The 27,029-nt window shown below is 34.5% G+C and overlaps 3 protein-coding genes across 3 annotated transcripts; 1 reads left to right on the plus strand and 2 right to left on the minus strand.

Moving 5' to 3' along the window:
• The first annotated feature begins 3,988 nt into the window (after positions 1–3,988).
• LOC122047621 (protein canopy-1-like) lies at positions 3,989–9,605 on the plus strand. The gene is made up of 9 exons (XM_042609012.1): positions 3,989–4,182; positions 5,104–5,130; positions 6,060–6,139; positions 6,398–6,470; positions 6,602–6,659; positions 7,269–7,320; positions 8,024–8,048; positions 8,227–8,318; positions 9,373–9,605. The coding sequence occupies exons 1-9, from the start codon at positions 4,054–4,056 to the stop codon at positions 9,404–9,406; spliced, it is 570 nt and encodes a 189-aa protein (XP_042464946.1). The 5' UTR covers positions 3,989–4,053; the 3' UTR covers positions 9,407–9,605.
• A 629-nt stretch (positions 9,606–10,234) lies between these two features.
• LOC122047622 lies at positions 10,235–13,955 on the minus strand. Its single transcript, XM_042609013.1, has 5 exons — positions 13,790–13,955; positions 13,391–13,523; positions 12,634–12,730; positions 12,102–12,188; positions 10,235–10,590 (listed from the first exon to the last, which is right to left on the minus strand). Exons 1-5 carry the CDS (start codon positions 13,848–13,850, stop codon positions 10,456–10,458), a joined length of 513 nt encoding a protein of 170 aa, XP_042464947.1. The 5' UTR covers positions 13,851–13,955; the 3' UTR covers positions 10,235–10,455.
• A 1,867-nt stretch (positions 13,956–15,822) lies between these two features.
• Positions 15,823–20,798, minus strand: LOC122047623 (monosaccharide-sensing protein 2-like). Its single transcript, XM_042609015.1, has 6 exons — positions 20,481–20,798; positions 19,767–19,868; positions 19,015–19,581; positions 17,400–18,316; positions 16,592–16,779; positions 15,823–16,509 (listed from the first exon to the last, which is right to left on the minus strand). The coding sequence occupies exons 2-6, from the start codon at positions 19,843–19,845 to the stop codon at positions 16,062–16,064; spliced, it is 2,199 nt and encodes a 732-aa protein (XP_042464949.1). The 5' UTR covers positions 19,846–19,868; positions 20,481–20,798; the 3' UTR covers positions 15,823–16,061.
• Between the last annotated feature and the right edge of the window lie 6,231 nt (positions 20,799–27,029).

Consider the following 27,029-nt stretch of genomic DNA (forward strand, 5'->3'; position numbering starts at 1 on the left):
GATTAATGTGCACTTTGTGGAATATGTATGAAATGCTCATGGTTTGTTTGGTTATCGTACTTTATCAAATTTCAATACTTGCATATCGTCGAAGTAGGATTCGTCAAATAAAAACTAGAGAGGATAAACGGATATTGTGTTATATGGTAGAAGATATTGTGTTCAATACTTGCGTATCGTTAGTGAACTTCGAATAGATAAGAGAACATTCAAGATATTGTGTTATATGGTAGAAGATGTTAGGGGTTTAAAAGTCATAAAAAATGCCACTATTAATAAAATTGTAGTCTTATTTGTCTAGGTCCATTTTGGGTGGGGCCCCATAATTTATTTTAATATATTATTAAAAATATATAGTTTTAATTCCTCGTCAAATTTTCCTCACCGAATTGAAACCTTCTCGCCCTAGCCCTCTCCCTCCTCGTCGAAGCGAACTCGCCCTCCCTCTCTAGCTCTCTCGTCCTCCCTCTCTCCCTAGTGCGTAGAAGCTTGCCACTTGAGAGCGTGGGTTCGAACCGCAGGGTAGTCAGGACGTAATTCCCTGATCCCTGTGTACCTCTTTTCACTGCGCACTAACTTTTCTAGCTACCGTGATTTACCTCCCTCGTGAAGGCCTTGGGCAGAGGGCGCTGGGGGCGAGTGATATTGCCTTTTTGCCACCTTTTGCCACCACTCTTTCGCCCAGTCACCCTCCCTCTTGCTGCGACCTCCCTCTAGTTGCCCCCCCCCCCCCCCCTCGTCGTCATCGTTGCCGTACTCCGAAGTTCCCTACGACGGCACGACGGTGCAACAGCACGATGGTGTGACGGCACGACGACATCATCCCTCACCATGCTGCCCTCTCTCGAGTTTTTAAGTTCATGTAAGAGGGAGTGCCCAAATGGCCAAATCTATAGTTTTGCCCTCGACCTAGTTTTTCTCAGGACCGCCCCTGGTGAGACAGTTCGTCATTTCAATCTATATATTCAAGTAATTTTACAACTGCACAACATAAGTATATGAAATAATTTTCATTATTTTGATTACCTTGGTAAATGTTTTGATTATGCAAAACTATTGATAAAATTGTTTAATATATGATGATGGTTTATTTTGAAGATATTATTGTGTTCTATTATGTCCTTTGTACATTGGAAAAATACTCATCATATTTTGTTTTTTCATAAAACTGTTCTGTCCATGAATTTATGTGATTATTTTGTATTTTACATATATGGGTAAAATGGAAATTTTTTACTTATTCTCATTCCATAATTTAAGGCAAACCAAGCAACAGGAATGAAAATAATATAAATTTCAGTATCTATACCAAGTACCATCAATCCAACATTCTTCACATTTCCATTAACCCCTCAATTAAAATCGATTACCATTTTCATTGCTGAATGTATACCAAGCACCTTCTCAACCTTTAAAATATTTATTCCATTTTAAATTTAAATTCTAATTCTCTTACTACTTGTATTTGGAGGAGTTATTATCTATCATTGACCTCTATGATAGAATCATTCGAGGAGGCCTGAGAGATAGTCGTTTATCTTACGACAGATATCAGCGGTTTAAGTCTACTATCTCCGGCCCACAAAATTAACTGATACTATAATAATACTTAAATTTTCCAATTTGAGAGTTAATGTTTTACCATTAAATTACAATTAGCTATAAACAAACCAAACATTTTGAGAATTTATTAATATTCATTCAAGCTACCGACCAAACATTTTGAGAATCTATTTATATTCATTTAATCTACTAGATCAATTAAATAGATACATTTGAATAACTAGTTAAACTAAATGAATATAAATAGATTGTAAACTATTTCTAAATAATATTCAAGAATAAAATTTATCAATCATATTCATCAATAAACTTAATTTATACTAGATATCTAGCTTATATCAACTAATCCTAAAGGTGATCGGTCCTATCCTAAAAAAGTTTTCTATTGACTATCAAGATAAATTGGGAAGTGTTTGCAATAAATGATCAATCGCCCCAGTGTTCTTAGTAGGGATAATAATAAGTTGGGTTTAAACTCGGTCCTGTATTAAATCCGTCCCATTCGGGGTGGGTGTAAACCAAGTCAAACTGGTTACGGAATGAGTTTAAAACCGTTGATCGAGTTTAGAAGTAGGTTCTGGACGGGTTACAAATTTCAATGAACTCGCCCCCAAAATATATATATATATATATATATATATAGCGGGTTGGTGGGTCCAACCCGCCCCGAACCCTTCGAGTTTTGAGCGGGTTCGGGGTTTGGCAGGTTGAAAAAGTAAGCGGGCCGAGTCCAAGTTTTGGTTCATTTTTTCTGGCGGGGCAGGTTCTGGGATTGGCCAAACCCGATCTGAATCTGTCCCATTGTCATCCCTAATTCTTAGGTCAACCGTCGATTAAAAAAAAATCTATTAATTCATCTAATGTAAGACGTGATCCTTAAATATCTAAAAAATTGAGAAGACATCTTGTCGTATCGTTTATCATTGCCTTGAGGACAAACTCATATCAACATTAATAAATAAGATTGTATTATTAAGCTCAATAGTTCGATAACAACTAAATAAATCAAACCCAAATCAAGTTCAAACCAACCATTACATTAAGCTTAGCTATAAATCAACTACACATTTTGAGAAGTTTGATTTAGCTTAAAAAGTTTATTTATATTCATTTAACCTACCCGTCTCTTTTTGTTTGATCTTATAAAAGTTTTCCATCGATCACTAGGATAAATTGGAAAGCGTTTATAACAGACGACCCATTAACCCAATGTTCTTAGGTTAATCGTTAATTAAGAAATTTTTTTTTATTAATCATCGAGAGTGAGGCTTATTTTTTGATGTTTAAGAAACTGAGAAGACACTACACTATTACCCAACAGCAAACTCTTATCTATATTGATAAATAAACTTGTATTATGAAACTCAATAGTTAATTAAATAAATTTTAAAATGTAAAAGTTTCAAATAATCGCATAATTTTAAATTGAGAATTTGAAAACATCTAAATAAATTAAGTTAAATCAATCTCAAACTTATAAAAAAAAAAATCAAAAACAACTATATTAATAATTTGATTCATTTAAGCTCGAATTAACTTGGATCGATTATCATATAAAAAAAATTGAATACTATCAAATTTAGCTCATTTACTGGCCTAATGATATTTTTGGGACACTCGAAATATCCTTTTAACTCCACTTTTAAATAATTTTCGTAAAAGTTACACTACCTCAGAGAAGTTTTGATGAACTGTACCACCTTAAAGCATCTTTCATTAAAAAAAAAATTGATATCAGTATCCAAATTATGTCGATTAATCTTAGGAAAAATTAGTCTGGCAACACAAAAGTTTCTTATCGGATCATCAGATAAATCAGAAAGTACTTATAACGGATGATCCATTATCTATCATTCTTTGATTAATCATACGTTAAGAGAAATTCATTCGTTAATTCATCAAAACTGGATTCAATCCTTAAATATCTAAAAAAAACTAAAAAGACATCTTACCATTATACCATTACCCTAACCCGAGCCATCTGTCATTAAAATTGTACCACGTCATAGTAACAATTGGATCAAAGTTACACCACCTTAATGTAGCAACTTTAACTAAAGTTATTAATGAAATATTTTAAGTAGCAAATTATAAATGAAATATTATTTTAATAATTTTTAAAAAGAGGGGTGTCAAAACTTTTAAGAGCACTCTTTTGATTTTTGATTATATATATAAAGTTGTTTGTTAAAATTAAATGGAAAAAAATACTGTCTCATATTTGTAAACCGAAATAAATATTTTAATTTTTTTATACATTTGAATAATCAATTCATTGAAAAATATTTAATAATTCATAAAAGTAGGGGGAAAATTTTGCAGAAATTAAAAAATATATATATAATAACCATGGAAAATAGTGGACTATAACTAGACTTAGTGGGTCTTAATTGGGCCACGATGTTCCGACCCGATTAGCGAGGTAATTAACGAGGGCTTTCGTCAGTGAATCCCCATTTGCCAATTGTCGATCGCAGCGTAGCGGCGAAGATGAAGGCGACGAGGAAGATCACGGCGGCGGCGATCGCCGGATCCGCATTGCAGCTCGTTGCGTTTCTAGCGATTTTTGTTTCCGTCGCTTCAATAGATGACAGATGCGCCGCGTGCAACGTTGTCGCGGTACCTTTCGCCTCCCTTTCGTGTTGCTATATTTGTAATTTTTATCGTGGATTCCGTGGATCCCGAAGTTATTTACGAGTATTTGTAGCTGGACGATGATGTCGTTGTCTATTTCTCGTATTTACTTCGAATTTTAGTCTTGAAAACATTTGCCATGAGTTTCCAAGACGGTGAGGTTTCGAAATTTATATTGAAGTGCAAGAATGAAGTAGCTGCTAATAATTCTGAGGATCGAGCCTCAAGCACCCGTTTCTGTTGAGAAGGATAGATATTGCTTCTGGTTACTCCAATTTGGATATTTCTAGTAATATGGTCCTCAGAAAGCTCAATGAAGTCATAGTTATTGCTAGTAATATGATCTTGTATAGAATTTTTAAGATTCATGTAGCCAACCCTAGATAGTTGGGGCACATGGCTCAATGATGATGATAATGATGATTGATTACAACAATCTGGGAAGAAAGATACTATCTTCTCAAATACGACCATTATGCCTTTACCCATTTCCAACACCTGGTTGCAAAACAAGACTGAGCTTGTGGGTGATGATGCTCGTGAACGTGTGATGTTGCAATTTGATGTTGGAGGTGGATGTTGTAGAAGAGGGCATTTTAGTTTTTTTTCCCCATTTTGGAAGAGGGCCGACCATATAAATAGAGACACTTTCTTCACTTCCACTCTTGGTTGTGAGGTGATGGACTAACCTTACTATTGATGGCAAGGTTATTCTTTGTGATTCCTTTTGAAGATTTGAAATTTGTAATTAGTAATGTTTATATTATAATTGCCATATCTGTCACTGATTATCACCTAGTGAACAGAATTATCAAATTACTTGCTAAGTTGTGCAAACATCAATAGCCAGTATCTTATCCTTGATTTCTGCCTTTCTTACATGAGATACATTGTAAATTTTTGCAGGCTGAAATAGAGGTTGTACTTTCTAATGTAAGTATCACACTATCTACTTTTCTAGTTAATTGTTGCTCCATTCACTATTAACATATTGGTTTGGACTCTCACATCATGTATTATGTTCTATTTTCATGTTCCACATACTGTGTGTCCATCTTTTTTTAGAACGATCTCAATTTTGTCTTTTGTGATTCAAATTGAAGACACCTTTGCCCAAAGCTCATTTCTAACTCAATTACATTCATCAGATGTTAATAAAGATGCAAGCAAATGTAGTGATTGATGGAGGTTTCTATAGTTATTTTGCATTGCTTAATTTATTGGTATTGTGAACAAATATATGCATTCTTGCTTGTTGCAAACATTGCATGAGACAGGTATTTATACAAGGAAGTTCGTTATCATGTCTATCAGCATCGAGTATCAATAGGCATTTACATGTGTGTCTCCACTAGTCACAGTTATCATGACTTGAATTCAATTGCTGTAATTTTCATTACCTAAAAGCACTATGGGGAATTTTAGCTGAGTTTGGCAACCATAAAACAACATAATATTTTACATTCTGGTGTCAAATAGTTTATTTACGGAATCCTACAGTACAATTGTAGATTTTTGAGTGCCTGAAGGAAGGTTTCCTAGTAATAGGATCCATAAACAGTCACTTCAAGTTAAAACGCTACCGTTGAATACCTTGTACAATGTAAATTAGGAGAATATTTCAAGATCAACTGATGAGGCCATTTGTCAGTTGAAAATTCCATCTTATTTTCCTGCCCTCCCCACGATTCTTATTTTTAAGGTTGCACAGATAAAAACATGTTCAAAATAAACCTAATTTGGATTATGTTATTTGATTCAATTTTTGCTATCTTGTTCATGGTCTTATGTGAACTTAAGTGTGGACACACATGCAGATGCTGATGATTTTGTGATGATTTTGTAATTGATTTTTGCTGCAGGAGAAACCAAGAAATCATCTAGATATGCGCCATCGATTGGACTCAAGAGGACAGCGTGAAGGAAAAGTAATTGATTACAGGTATCAATGTACTGCATACATTATAGTATTCATTATCAGTCTGCAGCAGATGTGTCTTCATATATTGACAACTCAATTCTTAAGCTTAATTTTTCCTGATAAGCACCAAAAATCAACTTGCTTTTTTTTTATAAATTCTATTATATTTACCTTACAATGGAAGGATTTCTATATGGAGCCAATGAATCACACAGAAACTATTGGGTTCTTTGTGATTATTTTTATCTGATTAACGTATTTGATATTCACTTCAAACAGGGTTAGTGAGTTAAGGGTGGTTGAACTCCTTGATGGTCTCTGTGAAAAAATGCAGGATTTTACTCTTGAGGAGGTAGGTTTTCTCTTCGAGAGAATTGAGTTCCATTAGTCAGTCTGCACAATTTTCACTTCTGCCTTAGAAACAGAGAAATGGAAAATGTGTAACTATGTTTCCTGCTAATGACTTCTATTTAATGTTTGCAGTCAGATTCAGGCGAACAAATGTGGGTAAAAGTAAGAAGTTGGGACAGGATTGAAGGTGGTGAGTAGCTAAACTATTCGTCTTTTGTGTTTCACAAAGTTGCAAATCACTTATGCAATCAATTTTAAAATTTAATTCTTATGTGCAATTGAAAGAACTGAGCAATAGAAAAAGGCTTGTTTTATTTTTTTTCATTATTTGGTAAAGGAAGTATGATGTGTTTTATCACATGTAATTTGTGAATAATACTATTGCAATAATCTTTCTTTCACTCCTATAAGATGAATTATATTTCCATTTCCTTATTTCTAAATTCTAGGTAATATAGCTCCTTCTTTCTGGCCACTAAAAGAAAGAAAGAATCCTCATGATATTATATTTCTGCTATTGCAGACAGTTTCTTGTTCTTGTATTCTATCTATCCTCTTAAAGAGACCGAGATGGATGATTGCTTTTGTTCTGGTCTTGGGCATTTGTTTTTGGCAGTTATGATACATCAGTTAATGGCCGGTTAAGACTGTTGCTCTTAAATGTAGACCCAGTTTAGAGGACATTACTCCCTCATGCTAATCACTTTGATTGTTTATTTATGTGGGGAGAAAATTAACTGTTATCTATCAAAGTATTCTGATTCTATTTTATTCTTCTCTTTTTGTTTACTGGAGGCAGATAAGCAAGCAGCACTAGCATACTCGAAACAGTTATCCTCGTTTTGTGGAAGGTAGATTATGTATTATTGTCCCGCGTATTGTCGTTTATCTTCCATGCTTTTTGCTTGAGGGTATTCAATCTTTTTTTGTTTGTTTATCTTGTCAAGCTTGTCTGAATTTGTTTATTAAAAATCAGCTTTTACTTATATGAGCTCGCTAATGATGTGTCTGTCCTAACTATTTAGTTAAATTATTGATCCAATAAATAAATCTGATATTATTACTCATTTTTAACCTACTACAGATAATTTGAAACTTGGAATTTATAAGGTTGCAAAATATACACATGTTTTATATCCTTTTGTATCTTTGAATTAAAAACTAAAGAAACAAGATCACAATGAGCTTTGTTTATGAATATCAATGAGTTGAGCATACTAGTCTTTGAGCATTCATTTATATATTTTTTTATTTGAAACGAACATGTACGAACTCTTATTTAGGTGAGTATTGAATTTGTTCCCTAATATTAGTTCGCTTTCAACCCTATTTATGAGAATCTCAATTTCTTAACATTGTTTTCGGTAATGTGGACCTTGTACTCCTCTTTTTAGTACCTCATCATGGTGTCGATAATGTTAAGCTTTCTATATCTTAGATGATGGATTAGCTAATCTACAAAATTTAACTCATCAGAACTGTCAGTTCCTATTGACATCGTGCCATAGGGAGACCCTGTTTGATCGAGTGACCTGATGTTTTGTTGCATTTCAGGTTGCTGGAGGACACAGAGGATGAGGTGAGCTGAGGTTTCATTTTGCATCCTTGATAATTTTGTTTTTCCAATGTTTATTTGTCGATCTGTTTCCAACACAAAGTTAACCCAACCAAAAGTACAGCCAATACAAGACATATCGATTATTTTGCTCTTGGTAGTGCTGCAACAACACTGACTCAAGAACATCTTCTTTTCGCAGCTTGCGGAGTGGATAAAGAAAGGATTCACGCAAGCCGGCGGTGTAAGCAAAGCCCTTTGTCAAGATCTCAGTAAGCACTGCAGCTACTCCAGGTAATTAGCATCCCTGTGGTGATCTCCTGTTGGCTATTTCTGCCATTAGAACTCGTAGATCACATTTCGGGTGCATGATCCTACTAATTCAGAACATTCTTTTATCTGTGCCATAGCTTGTGGTCTTTGAGCGCATCTTTAATAATTTCCAAGGCCTCGGTCTCTTCTGGGTCTAGCCCATGAGACAAGTACGGTCTTTATTGTGGGATTCATTTATGCATTTGATGTGGAGTGATCAAACGCAATGCTAATATTTGATTAGCAGTGTGATGCTTTCGATCTAGTAGCATTTTACTGGTCCTAAAACATTGAGACACGGCATTTGAAGCCTTGGTCAAGAGAGATACTAATTTGATTAGCAGTGTGATGCTTTCGATCTGGTAGCATTTTGCCAGTCCTAAAACTTCTAGATGCGACATTTGAAACCTTGGTCAAGAGATATACTAATTTGATTAGCAGTGTGATGCTTTCGATCTAGTAGCATTTTACTGGTCCTAAAACTTTTAGATGCGGCATTTGAAACCTTGGTCAAGAGATATACTAATTTGATTAGCAGTGGGATGCTTTCAATCTAGTAGCATTTTACCGGTCCTAAAACTTTTAGACGCGGCATTTGAAACCTTGGTCAAGAGACAAGGTTCTTAAAATAGTTGGTTCATGTATAAGTCAAGTTATTGAAAGTTTTGCTGAAAGAACTTTCAATTTAGTAACATTTTCCCAATGCTCCTAGAACTTTTGATAAATAATTATGGCCCCCTAAAATGGTGGGTGTATGTATACAAACATGGAGTGATCAAATTGTTGCAACTTTTTTCTCCAATTTAGTAGCATCTTAGCGGTCGTAAAATTTTGATGATACATTTGAAATTGTTCATGAGACAAGTATGGTTCTTTCAATCTAGTTGCATTATACCAATCCTCTAGAACTTTCATCGATAAGAATCTTCACAATTCCCGGTTTGCACTCATAACAATATATCTGTACGTCCTTGTGCTTCATGATTGACTTGTACAGTTTATATACTAAGCTGATGTTTTGTTGTGTTGGTTGCAGTGGTTCCTCCGCGATGGATCACGGAGAGCTGTAGCGGAAAATCAAACGATAACCAAAGATTCTTTTTAGGAGATATCACAAACATTTGAATCCAATCGTGAACCCGAAAGTTGATACGAAGACACCATTTTATCATTTTTGTTTGATTTGAAGTTGAGGGATGCATTCAAAGCCAATGCTACTATATCATTAAACTTGATACGATCCTAATTTTATTTTCATCTTATTGGACATGTTTGGAGCCTATTGTCTATTCACTCGTGTTGGATGAATTTGATATGGAAGAAAATAATTGTTTCGGAGTTGAAAACCTCTTCAACTTGTTCAGATAAATTTAAAATATAAGTTATATATATATTCATAAGTCATAGCCAATTTTAAGTTCAGATAAAAGAAAAAAAAATGATTAATAACCTCGAGCTTGGGATGACCAGTCCGATTTTACACTATGGGGAGTCCAATATCGTCCATCAGATAAATAAATGGATTCATTGAATTATTATCTTTCAAAATTAATTTTTAAAAGTTAAATATTTACGTACTAGATCATCCAGACATAATTTACCTGGCTGACCTGGTTTATTCATAAAATATAAGTTTTAAGTTCAACATACATATTGCTTGGAGAATTAAACAAAATATAGAATAATAAATAAATAAATAAATAAATATACATATTCCTTCAAATAAAAAATATATATAATAATAAACAGCAATTCCATGAGAATTAAAATGTTTAATTTATTTTTATCGTCAAATAAAAAAAATATTCCAGCTAATTTTTATGTACCAAATGTCCCATTAAAGCATAATCTTTGCAACAAAGAAACATATTCTTCATCGGTGATTAAAAAGGCAGAAATTCTAATAAACACTTACAACTAAATTTCACTGTGATGCAATCATAAAGTCTAACAATCCATGCAACCCAACCAAGCGGCTAGGGTTTACATATTTTAGTGAATCAAGAACCATATTATTCATTGACGAGTTCCAACCGATCGACAAGTTGCAACTTGAAAAGAAGCAGACGGTAAAAGGAGAACTAGCTTAGCGAACACAACTGCTGGACATAGTTGATATTCATATAGCAGCTTCAATCTCATCAGGAGACACAGCCACTCCATTTGGCTTGTCATTTGCATGGATTTGAGAAGAAACCTCATCGATAGCCAGGTTAAGTTCATCAATCTTTTGTGTCAGCACCTTCCTGGTTTTCTGTAATCACCAATTCGCTATCGTGAGCATAAGTGCAGCTCAAATCAGGTACCAAATCTGGGCTAAACATAAAGTAAAGGCACGAAAGTATAGATTCTTTGTCAAGTTAGCGAAACTGTGAGCGATATGAACTTGCTAATTCAGTATAGAACTAGAATTCAATTGTCTGGAGCAACCAAAAAGACACAAGATTAGCTTGGAGATGCCTCTGCCCTTTATTAAGATATAAAAAAGGGCAACTTAGTGCACAAAATTTCCACTAATATATGGTCCCAAGGAAGGGTCTATTACACAGCCTTACCCATGCTATTTTCATAACTCGAATCTGTGACTACTCATTTAACCCTGAGATTGAAGTCCCATCACCTTTAGAAAACTCCTGATTATGTGTCCAATGACTAGTTAAGTCAATCATTCAATGTAGAACAGATGTGATGAATCCATATTCACCCCTTTTACCAAAGTTTACAATTTCGTTTGAGCCAAAGTAGAGTCTCCAGCAAGGATAAAATAGTATTGATGCGGTGCTGGTCAACAGATGGAATTAGTAGCATCGATGAGTAGGGGAGTGGAGTCAAGGAGCAGCAGAAGCTGAAGAGGGAGAAAAAGAGAGGCTCACAATTTACCTCATTGAATCTGCCCTAGCCGACAATCATGGTTTTGGGAAGACCCAACAGCAACTATCCATCAGCCTACCCCATGAATTTACCAACCCACTTCTGCTTGCAGCCAAAACTGCAGATGCTCACCACAATTGCAGATGACACTTATGGCTGTGGAAAATGCTAGCCCGGAACTGAATAAGGTTCTCACAACTTGCAGAACTGAGTTCAAAGTGCTCCATATTGCAGTCAGGGATGAATGATAAGTTTGAATTTAAAACCTTGTTTTCAGCCACATCAAGGAATAACACCTATTTGAAGTTGGCTATGTGATTAATTCTGCGATTGTGCTCCAAGTAATAATCACATCTATCATTAGTGGTAATATGTATGACCAAACTATATTAGCTACAAGGATCATATCCTGGCCTTATGTAAGCTCCGCAAATAATGGCCAGTGGAAACTCCATTTCGTGTAACTGTTGTTGCAAATCTGTAATCTTCTTTACAGACTGGTATTCCTTTATGTTCAGGGACTATGATTGATGAATAATTGTTTAATTGTGTCAAATCCAGAATAACTATCAAGGAAGCTTGTTACAAATATTACAATCTATTGGTTGATCTTCCAACATGAGACATATTGATTTCAAACAATTTTCATTTTCAGTTGTTCTTCAATTTCCCAAAGTTCATATGATTCATTACTTATTTTTCTACCACTAGAGGAATTATGTCATTCTATTTATTAACAAGAGTTGATCAGTGAGTCAACTAAGAGGAAAGAGATGTGTCCAGAAAACCTAATCGTTAGTTCTGTTTCGGTGTCCACTTCAACATGTATATATATGTTTGGTTGTAGCAAGGTCCTTCTGCCACAGATGTTAATACTGTTACAATAACACGTACCTCCAAAGCTTTCTCCTCGTCATAGATGAACTTTGGCAACTTCCTCATAAGTTCTTTTTTGTCTGTGCCAGCCAGTGCTTTGCTGATCTGGAATAATAATCATTTATCAGGAGGAATAGAAAAATGACATGATCACGGCTGAACTTTGTGAATGTCATTTGCATAATCTGGAAATGAAAGTTTACAAATCATTTACTATCATTATAGAACATTTTTAAAAGAACTGATTTAAGATCAAAATGCACATAGAAACGCCACACGCATGCACATGCCCTAACACAACAGATTTCATGTACTCTTGAAGTCAGATAACAGCAAATGTTATAGTTTCTCCCCTTTACCTCTACAGCTTAATTTATAAAGACTGCGGATCTGGTTCAGTTACAACTGGAAAATGATGCAAAAGGTGAAGTTTTACCATTATTAGCGGTATATGATACAGAATTTGCATATTATGCTGAAGTTGAGTCATCCACACATGGAACATATCAAAATGGAGATGATAGCTAACAAAGAAAAGATCACTTTGTACCTGAGGCGCATAGACACAAGCAAGTGTCCCAACCATCATTCCTCCCAGCAAAAAGCCACCAATGAATGAGCTCGCAGTGCTTGACCTCCCCCCCTCTCTATTTTGATTGCACAAAGCACAACAAATTGCTGCTTATTTAGACAGGAAGAAAGTTGAATCTCTTCACAGTTTATAATTATAAACCTTGGTGCATAAAATTGATAAAGCAGTTCTCCTTTCTGGATTTTGTGACAGGCCTCAAATTTGAGTCCAGTTGTATCACTAATGGGAATCCACTAGACTTATATAGTGGTGTCAAATTTGGCATCATCTAAAAAGATTAAACAACCAGGCTTCTTAAGTGAATATCCATGCCTAAGAGCCCGTAATGGTTGCCAGTTCATAAATGTCTAATTTACTACAATATTATTGCAAGTCCTTGGAAAGAACTATACAACAATTATGTGAATCATTATTCAATTTACACCAGAACCTAAGCCCTGGTTTGGTTAATAAACACTAAACTCAACTTATTTAAACCAACACTAAAAAATCTCAGATCTTGAGTCAGAATCCTGCTACTGATCTATAGTTATGTTAAATCAATTGGTGTGTCTAATTTGTATATCAACAGTTAAAGGGGAGGGTTGAGCATACAATAACATACAGATAGAATTCTCCCTTAATAGATTAAGTTCTTGCGCAAGCGCCTAAATTCTAGCAAATCAACAAACAGATAACAGGAAAAAAAATAGGCACTTTTTAGCAATTAAATCACCTATAAGAAGCTCTGAGAATGCATCGACGTTTGGGAATTGCGACTCCAGCACTCTTTCGGCGAAGAGGAGCAGAAGACAAACCGAGAGGATGGCAAATGACAAAACATTTCTCCGACATCTTCAACGCATTTCCTGGAACGAAAAAGTATAAAAAAAAATCGATCCTGAGCACACCAATAGAGCCATGAAATCGGCGGGAAAAAAATTCTTTCGACTAAAGAACTGAACAAATGTAACCATAATCCTGCATCAGATCTTAAGAATTGCCCCAAAAAAAACACAAACACGAGAGACGGCAGACCGTGCGATTTACACAGAATCAACAGAAATTAGGGGTACAGCACAATTAACATGGGGGATCGACGCCAGGACCCCGAGAACCAAGGCACGAAGCTTACCGGAGTTCCGTTGGAGGTAGGGCCCGTTGACGGAGACGAGGGAGCTCGCGATCGCCGCCATGGTGCTCAGCAATCTGATCCTTTTCGCAAGGGATTATGGCGCTTTTATGGTCGATGAGTTCGAGAAGGGCAACTGCCGCTCGTCATCGATAACTCCGACCTCCATGGGCGGCCCAAATCGATTAAACCCGGTCGAACATCCACTGAGTCCGGCTAAATTGGCTTCATCGATACCGGTCTTCCAGATCACATATGTAAACAAGTTCTACCAAGTCTAAAATAAATAAATTAATTAAGTTGTTAAAATAATTATTCAAATTTAATTTGATTTTGTTTATGAGCTTAGTTTTAGTTTAAGTTTGTTTCATTTAGATATTATTGAATATTCAATTCAAACTTATTTAATTGTATAAAATTTTTAAATTTTAAACTTATTTGATTAATTATTGAACTTGATTATATAAATTTATTTGTTTATTTTAAATATTTTTATATTTATTTAGTGAGTTTGAATTGAATTTATGAGATTAGTTATTGAATATGATCATGAATATTATTTATAAATATTGTTCATAAATATTGTTCGTGAACAACATTCATGAGGTCCCCTCGGGGTAGTACGATGGTTAAGATATGGGATGTTACCACATCCTCCCTCATGTCTTGATCATTTACACTAATGGTTAGTAGTTATCTGTGATTTACCTGAGGACAAACGAATCACCTTTTATCACATAAACAACGTTCATGAGCATTAATGAATTGAATACATATAAATTTAAGTATTTTTATTTAGTTAAACGTGTTGTTTAAGCTTATTCACGAATATTCATGAACATCAAGCTAAATACTAAATTTATTTAAAAACGTTCGATTAATTTAAAATTCTAATTGGGTATCTCAGCACACAGACGATTTGGTTTGAGCTGGCTCAAGCCGGTGAATTGAGTTAGCAGGTTCAAAAATATTGGGCCAAGCACATACCAGCTGGGCCCAAATGGACAAGCCTTATAAGATCAATTAATAAATTTAACAGAAAACTGTCATTTATATTCATTTATATAAATTAATATTTAAAATTATTCAAGTGACGAAGGAAATCATCTTATTCATCAAACGAGATCCCCGGTTTCAAAATCCCGTGTCCCGGTGTCACACTCATCGCAATTTGCTATCGGACGGTGTCGACCTGACTCAAATTATACTATGGGAAGGTGAACCAAAGGGGATTGTGGCCGGCACAATAATTATCGGAATCATGCCACTGTCGGACCTTGGCTTTCCTCCGCCATCGACTCCAGCTCCTGCTCCTCTGCTGGCAGATTTCGGCCGCAATCGTGTTAGCCGTGATCCCTTTGGATTCACCTTTCTCTCAAGATATAGTTTAGATTGGGCCGGCAGCCGCGGGCGGTGGGTGGGCCATGGCGTGTGGTACACGGGGGATGCAAGATTCTGGGACAGAGGATCCCGTCTGCTTATTCATCGGTTCGGTATGGCCTGATCAGATGAAGGTTGAATCTTCTGTCCTGTAATTTTGTGTCTCCTCTGTCCCATTAGTTAAACGACATAAAAAAAACAATCAAGAAATGAGCTTGTACTGGAGCATAGTTTATGAGCGTCATATACATAAGCAATATCGATCAAGCATTTAAAATCAAAGTTGTGACCTCTCGAGATCAAAATTGTATATTGTAGAATGTATCGAGTTGGTACTCGTTACAGGGCTTGCCACCAGAGAATCGAAGGGTATCTCAATATGACCAATGACAAGTTGTTGTTGGGACCATCATAAAGGGTTGAGTAAATTGATTCAAAAGCCGCCGACTAAATCGAAAGGTATATCAATGACCAAGGGGAGTGCCAACTAATTGAAGGGGAGTATGCCTGCGCTAATGGATGTCTCGACTATCTCGACAACATGAACATTAACGATGCCACTGGACCAAGCTGCCAACAACACGATAAGCTCACCGTCGGAGCAGAAATAGTTGGATCTATAAGGACAAACTCCGACGACAAAAGACACTGAAAAATTCCCAAGAACATATTCTTTCTTTCAAAGCAGTGTTTTATTGGACGAGTATATCGACAAACAAAACTAAAGCTTGAATATAGAATGTGCAACAGAAGTAGCTCACCAAACAGATCGATAACGAAACGAGTATAAAGAAACAAATTCATTCCTTTCAAATTTCCATCCTCAACCAGAATGGGCATCCAAAGTAAACATGCCCCTTCAAAAGTATACTTGTACTATGTTTCAATGCCATTTTCAATCTTTGAACGAGTCCCTGGTGAGCTGCTTCGTCCCGACGTTGAAGAACTCGATGATCACTTCGAGAGGCATGCCTTTAGTTTCAGGAATCTTGAGGAAAACAAACAGCAAAGCCACGAGACAGACGGCAGCATATATTCCAAAGACACTTGCGAGACCAATGGTGTTGAGCATCAAAGGAAGTGTGTAGGTGACGATTATATCACAGAACCAGAAGGTGAGGGAACATATGGCTATGCACACGCCGCGGACTCGAGTTGGGAAGATTTCGGAGCAAAGGATGTTGGGGATTGGACCGAAGCCCATGACGAAACAGCAGAAGTAAACCACAACACTGATGGTTGAGAGCACAGCGTGAGCAACGGTCCCCAAGTCGACAAGGTTTGTGAGAACCAACATGAAAAGCGAAGCAATCAACACGGGGAGCGTAGCTAGCAAAAGAGTTCTGCACAAAGGAAATCACAATAAATTGCATGAGCACGATATCGAAAACGAATAGTGTAGTCAGAGTTGAGATGGGAGTTTACCTTCTACCGGAGACATCCATGAGCCTCATCGCGACCGCTATACATGGAAGCATCAGTAAAGTTGTAAGAGCACTTAAAAGTATGGATGCCGAATCAGAGCCAATTCCTAAGTTTGCAAGAAGAACTTCCACGCCAGCTTGCTCGAGAATTTGTGGAGTGTAATAAAGAACTCCGTTGATGCCAGCAAACTGCAAGAGTTTAAATATAAGAACAACCGGCTAGCAAAACTTGAGTTACAAATTGTACCAAGTGACAATGTTCTTCAGTTAATAAAAATACAGTATCATACTAATTAACAACCTTGAACTGAAAGAAAGTAAACCTTCACTACAATGAAGTTAATTTTTCACGATAGTTTACGAGACAGTTTAGGTTCGAGTGAATGAGGCAATCTTGGGAAATGGAAAGCAATTATAGTTCATATTGCTAGTGAGTCCGAAAGGACTGCTAAGTCATCATTAAACTACAAGAACAATCATACTTCGATGAAGAGAAAGATAAGTTTTCTGACAACAATATTACCCGATCAGAATGCTATTCTTTGTTATTTACTTTCATAGTTGTCTCATAGTCGATATAAAACCTCAATCTAAAGAGAATACTTTTAACATTCTCTACATTTCTCTCGTGTGGAGAGGAACTAGTTTCCCGAATAAATCTAAATACAAAAAGAGATATTTCTTTCGACTTCATGCTTATGCTGGTGACAAGAAACCAGTAGATGACTATTAGAAAGGCAGTTATATTGCTTCGAAGAAAGGTTAGGAAAATGGATCATTTCCTTCTTTATACTATTGTTTGTAATTACCTGCTGAAGGATTTGCATGCCAATGCCAACAAATAGTGCATGTCGAACTCCTGCCTCACAAAGGTCGTGCCACTTTGGCCCTTTGGAAGCAACCTCCGATGGGTGAACCATTGCTGGACCAGCTGGATGATGGCCAGTGACTTCCGAATACAGGGTGGGCTGGCTTACCAATGCTGCAGCTTGAATATATTCACTTTCTTCTGGGATACCACCGGGAATTGAAACAAGGGAACCTCGACGCGACGCAGGCACGCCTTCTTGATGCAAATAGATCCTCTTGAAGCCTCCTTTCATTCCATCTGCGGTCTCACTTTCAACCCATTTCCAAGCCAACTGCCACCCGCCTCCTATTCCCATACTGCTAACTGCCTCTCCAGCATTTCCTTGCATAAGGTTGCTATTATGCCTCATATCTTTCCCACCCATGCCGGTTCCGTGGCGTGAGAGCAACGGGGAATGCAAATTGTCATCGGAGTCGCCACCTGCACCATCAGAAATGTAATCGTCACCCTCGGGGAGACCTTGCTCCTCGTCGGATTCCTCGGTTCTGTGGTGGTGCTCCGCCACACTATACATGCTGCCAAAATTTGGAAACAAAGTGCTTCTCATGCTTCCCATCTCGGGTAGCCTCTCATGGACACTCCCGAATAGGGTAACTAGAGGGTCCATAAGAGGGATGTTTTGGTTTACGATACTTCCTTGGCGTGATACGAGACCGTAGGCACTTCCAAGATGACTTTGACCAGTAACTGGCTGTGCAACCCACGAGAGGCCTTCTGGGCCATATAGCATTATCGTCTCCTTTTCAGCTGTTGGGTCCTGTTCATCGAGGTGTTCATTTACAGGTCCAATTATGTACTCTTCGATAGATGTATCTGCACTAACTCCCAACCCCTCAACAAGAAGTGCCATTTCTCCTGTAAAAAGAAAACAGAAGATACATTGACTATAGATGAACATCAACATTTAAAGTATTAAACAAGCCAGCAAGTTTAGTTAATCTGGTAGATGAAAAAAAAGTTGATCTTTTTTTTTAATTAAATAAAGTTTTGTATTTGAGCAAAGATCTGCATTAGCTAAAACTTTTTTTAAAAAAACACCTTTTTCTTGCTGAAAGAAAAACTCTAGTCTGAACATAAGCAATTACGAAGCACATTCTAAAAGCCAAAACTTGCAAGTTCCTGAAACTCATTGTGCCTTCCTAAGAATCTCACATCAAAAATCAAATTTTATCGAGCAAAAAGAAACTGGAGTATCTAAGTAAATGTTAAGTGTCAAGTTTCGTTCAGTAAACACCATCTATTTCAGGACTTTGATTCCAGTAATTGCAATGACACATCGATTATGTATTAAACTACCTGTTCGACTTTATTGCTAAATGCAATTGGATAACATAAGACTTGAAGTCATCCAATAAATAAAAAATAGAATAGAGGATAACGAACAGAAATTAAAATTTCAAACCAACATGAAAGGTCATGCAAAAACTGATTCTCTTCGGTGTTCTTTAGCTCAAGAAATAGATTAAGGAGTCATAATGAAACTAAGCCATAAACACACATGGAAGATTATGCAAAAATGACTATCAGGTGGTGCACTTTATTATAGAACAAACCTGAGACATCTTCTCTTCCGCGCAACCTCTGCAAAACCTGTTTGGCTTCCTTCATTCTCCCTTTGCTAACAAGCCATCTCGGTGATTCAGGCAGAAAGAATACAGTCAACACAAAATATAGAAGGGAAGGAATAGAGAGTACACCGAGCATCACTCTCCAGTCAGGTTGGATCTGTAATGACATCGCAAAAACCATACAATACGAGAGAAACATTCCTCCAGATCCAGTGAACTGTGGAAGGGTATTCAACAATCCCCTTATCTCAGATGGGGCTGTCTCCGATATATATAGAGGAACAAGGGTGACTGCTAAACCGATTCCAAATCCATCTATAAGCCTTGCAAGGAGCAGCATATACACATTTGAAGACCACAACATCACGAGGCCACTGAGGAAGTACAGAATTGAAGAGATAATTAGCATAGGCCTCCTACCAATCCAATCTGATACTGCTCCTGAGAATGTCGTAATGACAGTCGCACCAATAAGTGACATGGCCACTATTAATCCCTCCATTGTTGGTTGATCTTCCAACTTAAATTCCCTCTTTATATAAATAACAGAGCCTGAGAAAGATACAAGCATGTGAGAATCAAGAAGCAAAGCTTTTCTCCGGTCATCTTCCAAGAAAATTTAATAGAAAGATCACGCTGAGCATGATGAGATTAGATGCACTATCATAGGGATCAATATCAAACATTTTGCTTTTCATTCGAGAAGGAAAAAATTGAACATTTGATTCTGGTTTTACCTGCAATGGTGGCATTATCCCATCCCTGCAAGAAATTGCCAATTGCAGCAGCAATGGCGACCAGAACAGCTCCCTGCATTTTCTGTGGCCAACGTCGATGTACTGCACACATAATTTCAATCTAACATGAAATAAGCATTCAAAGCTAGCTACAAAACAATCCTTCATTTGCACCATTGTAAGAGATTCACAGCACATGACTGAAGATTATGGGAAATTATACAAAAGATGGCAGCCACTCAAATAAAAATCATCAAATTGTAGAGATGAAGACCACGAGATGAACAACAAGCCAACCGCAGATGGATCTCTTAGACTTCACTTGTAATATCCATCTAGGTCAACCTTCACTCGTTGACCTTAAAAATTGACTATCTACGAGGCAAAATTCAAAACTGCGTTCCAAATCACAAAAAGCGAGTTTCACTAGAAAACGAGAGATCTCAACTTCTTCCAACGATATCAGCTACTCGTTACAGCATGAGCAGAAAATTCTGAGAAATCGCATTAGGAAACATCCACAGGCAGGAAATGCCCAAACCAATGATATAAACCCTAACCCTCGCCAGCGGTTTCCCTATTTCACCCGACAAAAATCGAAAACCTTAAGCGGAAACCTACCAAGTAAAAAGCAAAGATCTCAAAATCCTTGAGCAAAAAAAGGGAAAACGTAAATAACGACCGGCGAAAGCGGGCGTCCGAGCCGAAACCTACCGACGGACGGTGGCGGGAATGCTCCTTGCTTCCTTCTCAAGCGCAATGCAGCCGGAAAGCCTCCTCCTGACCTCCCGCCGGAGAAGCCGCCGCTTCCTCAACCTCCCTGTTCCTCCGTTGACGGACTCCGGGATTTCATAGCGATTCACGGGTACGGAAGCTAGCAGATGACCGCAAAATGAACAATCACAGCAACAAATATCCAATCTATCGCCTACCGATCGAAGATCTCTCTACTCGCAATTCTTCTTCAGATGCATCAACAGGAAAAGGAACGATTTCTTTTTCTGCTTCACTCGTTCTCCTCTCTGTTCTATTATATAGCACCCCAAACAACGATTTTTTCATTCCTTTAATTCTCAAAAATTAAAACTATATTTCTTAAATAAAAAATATTTAATATTGTATAATTAAAATTTTACAATAAAATCTAGTTCAGTTGGATTAGAAATTCTTACCAGCTAAAAATTCTTCAATTGACTTCTAATTTTATAATATATTTTTAATTAAAAGAAATTGACATTTTTGTTTTGATCCAATCTCATAATAATATCAAATATGTGAAATCTCTCATTCAAAGAAAAAGATAAATGGGCTGATCAGGAGCTTACTTGGCACCATTAAATTATAACTAGTTTATTTTTCCACTAATATATTATATATATAATAAAATAATAATAATAATAATTTGCTTAAATTTTATAATTAAAAAATGCTATTGTTTATTTTTTAAAAATGAATATTGAAATTGAACCTGACTTAGTGGCTGGCTTGTATTGTCACTGTGCTTACACTTGATTCATGTTCATCCATCAATTTTAATAAATTATTTTTAGATCAATTAATAACACTTTTTTTAAAAAAAAAATTACATATAATTGATGTAGTAGATGAGCTTCTTCCATGATTTACAGCTGTGACAAAAATAAAAAATAAAATAATTAGTCTTAAATATTGGAATGAATAAGAAGTAACCATTTTCTAAAAGATAGTTTCAGCGATAATTGAATTGACTCGCTCTATCTACTCAATTTACTTAGGGGGCGTTTGGTTTAAGGTAATAGGAGTGGGGAATGGGAATGGGAATCATTGATTCCCATTGTTAATATTTGGATTATAGGAATAGGAATACAAATAAGGCAATGAATCCTTGAAATTGGGTAATGACTCATTCCTATGTACCCCCCCTTCAATGAGTCATTACCCTATTTTCATCAATCAAAATATTCCCTTATTCCAAAAATACCCTTGACTTAAAACTAAAATTTTCTCCATTAATATTAAATATCAAAATATATTTATTTATTTTTTCTTTCATATCACTTATCTCTTCTTATTCTCTCTCATTATATTTTCTCTCTCATCATAGTTTCTCTCTCATCATTTTATCACACACTTTCTCTCTCCTTAATCTCTCCTATCACACTCTCTTTCCTCTTTTTTTCTCATTACATTTTCTCTCTCATCATACTTTCTCTCTCCTCAATCTCTTCCATCGCACTCTCTTCCTTCTTTTGTTCCTCATCACACTTTCTCTCTCATCACACTTTCTCTCTCCTCAATCTCTCCCATCACACTCTCTTTTCTCTTTTTTCTCATCACACTTTCTCTCTCATCATACTTTCTCTCTCCTCAATCTCTCTTATCACACTTCCTCCTTTTTTCCTCAACACACTTTCTCTCTCATCATACTTTCTCTATCCTCAATCTCTCTTATCACACTTACTACTTTTTCCTCAACACACTTTCTCTCTCCTCTCCTATCATATTCACTGTTCTCTTTCTCTCTCACCATACTTTCTCTCTCCTCAATCTCTCTCATGACACTCTCTCTCCTCATTTTTTCTCACTATATTTTCTCTCTCTTCATCCTCTCCTATCATACTTTCTCTCACATCATATTTTCTCTCATCATGCTCTCTCCAATCACACTCTCTTTTTTCATTTTCTCTCATCACACTTTCTCTCTCTTCATTCTTTCTTATCACACTTTCTCTCTCATAATACTTTCTCTCTCATCATTCTCTTTCATCATATTTTTCTCTCACATTCATCTTTCTCTCACATCTAATTTTTTCTCTTATTTTCCTTTAAGGGTAAAAAAGGAAACTTTGATTTATTCCGATAGAAGATATACAACTAACCAAACATTGCTTTTAAGAGTGATATCCATGCTCATACCCATTCCCATTCCACAATACAATGATTCCCATTCCGATTCCTATTCCTAGGAAAGAACCAAACGCCCCCTTAGTCTAATTTATATATACTAGCGTGAGCTTATATAATCGATCCATAACTTAAGATACACTTGCAAAGTTTATACATATCGAAGAAAGAGAGATTAACGAAGAAATGTTTAAGATTTGATATTCGTGTATAGACCAAATTAATTAACTTAATTAACATAAATTATGAAGACATGAACAATCTTTTTCAATTCTAAGTTTAATTTTAAAAAAGGAGAGATCTATTGATTATGACATGGCATATGTGAGCTTGTTAATATATAATAATATTATTATTTATTATATCATTTTAAGATTGTTATTATTTAATTTTTGGTTCCACAGCTAAAGCTTTGAAATGTGGTGTGGAGACCTTGTAGCTGAGTGTGTTCACCATCACTTTGTTATCATATCGAACAATAAGGTTATCAACTCAAGCATTCTTTAACTTGGGCATTTGTGGCCCTGTTTAGCCCGATAAAAATGGATTACGCTTAGCAAACTTATCTTTATATGTATTGTGTTGCATTCGATATAAACATAATGATTCTAATGGACCGTCCTTCAATTTACTTCTATTTTATTTTTTTTAAATATATTTTTATATTAAATAAAATTAGTTGATAAAACTTAATGATAATATATAATATTTTAGTATTTTCAATGCTAATTTAATAATCAAAATTTATAAATAATTAAAAGTGATAAAAATAAAAAAACACTCATTTTAATTAGAATTATTAAAAAGATATTTCTTTCTTGTTTATTATCATTCCTTCTCACCTCTGTATATATGTCATTTTCTAAAAATTTATGTTCATTAATGTTAATATTAACAACGAACATATACTTCATTTACAAACCTAACAAAAGGGTAACTAAATAAAGTAATTCTTAGACTGACGAGCTTGACACCTCTGTATACCAATCCGTGAGTTGAGGAAGTTTATCATCGCATCATCTACGAGTTGAGGGAGCTTATGGCCAACATCTCCACTGTCATCCATGAATTGAGGGAGCTTATCTTTGCCTCACGATCAACTTCCGTCGCCACATCATCATCCAATGGCAAGGAACCAGTGGAAGCCAACTTACACAACGTCTTGCCCGATTTGCTCCACACCTGTATCGTCCCTCTGATCAGTAATGAGAGGGATATCATTACCGTTCTCAATCTGCTCTCATTCATAGCCCGCAACTACCCGGTGTCTTCTTCCATGGTCGGGTCACTGGCATGCTTCTTGTAGTCGGTCATCTCCTTCCATTCAATACGGAACCTTACTTCAGATAGCAATCCCAACCCTAGATTTGAAAACATTTCTAATGCATCAAATAACTAATAGTTTTTGTTCCTATTTCCGTAGTTTCCGCCATGGAGTCGTCTTCGATGCCATAACTTCTCTTCACTCGCTACTTCGAACTGGCCTGAGCCCAAAGTCTATCATCAATTATTTTTGAATGTCATGGACGTTGTTGGAGGTACAATTTTGTTACTAATTAAAGTAAGAGTAAGCAAAAATTCGGTTAAATCGAACAAATCATGTTTAAAATTCGGTTCAATTTAATCAAAAATTCAGCTTATTTTTCTAAAAAATTGATTATTTCAATTAATTTTGTTCGATTTCTATTTTAAAATTTCTTATTCGGTTAAATATAATAGAACAAATTAACTAAATTGTTTGTCAAACCAAATTTGGAGATCTTATTTTTGAAGACCGAAATCAAATTTTATTTTAAAAATTTGATTTTTTTTTAAAATATTGATTCAGTTAAGTTTGTTTGATTTTGTAAAAAAATTTGATCGGTTTGATTATTTCAGAAAAAAAATTGATTATAATCAGTTTGATTAATTTGATTCAATTCGGTTAAATTTTAACTAAATACTCATCCATACCATAATAAGAAGCATTACCCTCTACTAGTTTTCTCACTCTCTTCTAGAGAATCTCATTTTCTATTTCATAACTGACTTTTGTCCATGGATGTTCTATTTCATCACCTACATTAGCAACCTCATATAGAATTTAGCTTTCAGGGAATCCTTTTCTTTGATATCAGACTGTCTGATTTTTTTAAAACTTTCATATTTTTTAAATAAATTTTTAATATATATATATATATATATATATATATATATATATATATATATATATATATATATATATATTTTTTTTTTTTAATAAAATATTATAATAAATATTTAATTGTATTAGTAAAATTTTAAAAAATAATTTATACATTATAAAAAAAATCACAATAGTGACTAATTAGGTCACATATCAATAATTTTATCTTGTACCAAAGCTGACTTCTTTATTTGTAAAATTTAAAAAATAAAAATTCTTTTATGAAAAACTTTCAAGCATAATTTAATAAAAATTAATATATTTATCTAATAAATATTTTTAATTAAATAAATAAAGTGAAATTTCATCAATAAAATATTAAAAATACTAACTAATTTGGCAATGAGTAACAAATGATAATAATATTATTAATATATATTTTAATTTTTATTTAAATTTTTTTATCGATCAATTTTATTTTTATGAAGAAAAGTCTCACAACAATAAAATTATTATGATGAAACCTTAATAGATTGAGTAGTAGAAATAACCACTACGTATAATAGATTATTCCCCAGAATTATGTGATAAACTATCAATCAAATTTATTTAGTAAAAAAGTTTAACTGCTAAACATCGATTATGAATAATAAAAAAAAAAGAGTGTATAATAACTTGCGGAAGAACAAGACCTCATGAAGAAAAAGGAAGAAAGAGAAAAAAAAAATAGAAAGAAGTAATAGTATAATATTAAATATAGTTTAGACTTTCAAAAGTATAAAAGAGTGTGCAGATTATAAATATAATGGATCCCAATATAATAAGGGGCATAGGTATATTTTAGTGGTCTATTCCTTAGCTGACCTTCGACATAATATGATTCTAATGGATCTTAATTTAATTTATTTCTATTTTATTTCTCTTTTAAATATATTTTTATATTAAATAAAATGTAGCTGATAAAATTTAATGACAATATATAATATTTTCAATACTAATTTAATAATAAAAATTTACAATTTAAAAAATAAAAAGACACTCTTCTTAATTAGAATCATTATCATTCCTTCTTATCTCTATACATTTTATTTTGAAAAAATTTCTTTATATATTTAGTATATTATAATTTATAATTATGTTCATTATAGCGTGATTATAACTTTTACCCCAAATAACTCTCATAGCTAGCTTTAAGTTATGTAAAAGAAATTAAATCAGAAGGTCAATTTATAACCTATTGATTCTTGGACTAATGAGGTTGCAGCCTTCGTCTGTCGATACTTTATTTAAAACTATATTTCTTAAATAAAAAATATTTAATATTGTATAATTAAAATTTTACAATAAAATCTAGTTCAGCCAAATGAAATTCCATTGTATTAGAAATTCTTACCAGCTCAAAAATCTTCAATTGACTTCTAATGTTTAATATATTTTTTATTAAAAGAAATTGACATTTCTGTTTTGATCCAATCTCTTAATAATATCAAATATGTGAAATCTCTCAGTCAAAGAAAAAGATAAATGGGCTGATCAGGAGCTTACTTGGCACCATTAAATTATAACTAGTTTATTTTTCCACTAATATTTATATATATAATATTTGCTTAAATTTTATAATTAAAAAAATGCTATTGTTTATTTTAAAAAAAATGAATATTGAAATTGAACCTGACTTAGTGGCTGGCTTGTATTGTCACTGTGCTTACACTTGATTCATGTTCATCCATCAATTTAAATAAATTATTTTTAGATCAATTAATAACACTTTTTCTTTTTAAAAAAAAAAGAACATATAATTGATGTAGTAGATGAGCTCCTTCCATGATTTACAGCTGTGACAAAAATAAAAAATAAAATAATTAGTCTTAAATATTGGAATGAATAAGAAGTAACCATTTTCTAAAAGATAGTATCAGCGATAGTTGAATTGACTCGCTCTATTTACTCGATTTACTTAATCTAATTTATATATACTAGTGTGAGCTTATATAATCGATCCATAATTTAAGATACACTTGCAAAGTTTATACATATCGAAGAAAGAGATTAATGAAGAAATCTTTAAGATTTGATATTCGTGTATAGCCCAAATTAATTAACTTAATTAACATAAATTATGAAGACACGAACAATCTTTTTCAATTCTAAGTTTAATTTTAAAAAAGGAGAGATCTATTGATTATGACATGGCATATGTGAGCTTGTTAATATATAATAATATTATTATTTATTATATCATTTTAAGATTGTTA

This window comes from Zingiber officinale, chromosome 2B (genome assembly GCF_018446385.1).
Source record: "Zingiber officinale cultivar Zhangliang chromosome 2B, Zo_v1.1, whole genome shotgun sequence".
In the NCBI taxonomy this organism is placed as follows: Eukaryota; Viridiplantae; Streptophyta; class Magnoliopsida; order Zingiberales; family Zingiberaceae; genus Zingiber; species Zingiber officinale.

Bases quoted from the DNA above. Each gene is read 5' to 3' on its own strand.
- LOC122047623 (XM_042609015.1), bottom strand. From the start codon at position 19,845: ATGCAGGGAGCTGTTCTGGTCGCCATTGCTGCTGCAATTGGCAATTTC. The intron at 18,317-19,014 runs GTTTGTTCTATA...TTCTTTTTACAG, and splicing joins CGGAAGAGAAGATGTCTCAG to GAGAAATGGCACTTCTTGTT. The intron at 16,510-16,591 runs GTAAACTCCCAT...TCCTTTGTGCAG, and splicing joins ATGGATGTCTCCGGTAGAAG to AACTCTTTTGCTAGCTACGC.
- LOC122047621 (XM_042609012.1), top strand. From the start codon at position 4,054: ATGAAGGCGACGAGGAAGATCACGGCGGCGGCGATCGCCGGATCCGCA. The intron at 6,660-7,268 runs GTGAGTAGCTAA...TACTGGAGGCAG, and splicing joins TTGGGACAGGATTGAAGGTG to ATAAGCAAGCAGCACTAGCA. The intron at 7,321-8,023 runs GTAGATTATGTA...GTTGCATTTCAG, and splicing joins TTATCCTCGTTTTGTGGAAG to GTTGCTGGAGGACACAGAGG.
- LOC122047622 (XM_042609013.1), bottom strand. From the start codon at position 13,850: ATGGCGGCGATCGCGAGCTCCCTCGTCTCCGTCAACGGGCCCTACCTC. The intron at 12,731-13,390 runs GTGATTTAATTG...CAATCAAAATAG, and splicing joins ATTCTCAGAGCTTCTTATAG to AGAGGGGGGGAGGTCAAGCA. The intron at 12,189-12,633 runs GTACAAAGTGAT...TTATTATTCCAG, and splicing joins CTTGTGTCTATGCGCCTCAG to ATCAGCAAAGCACTGGCTGG.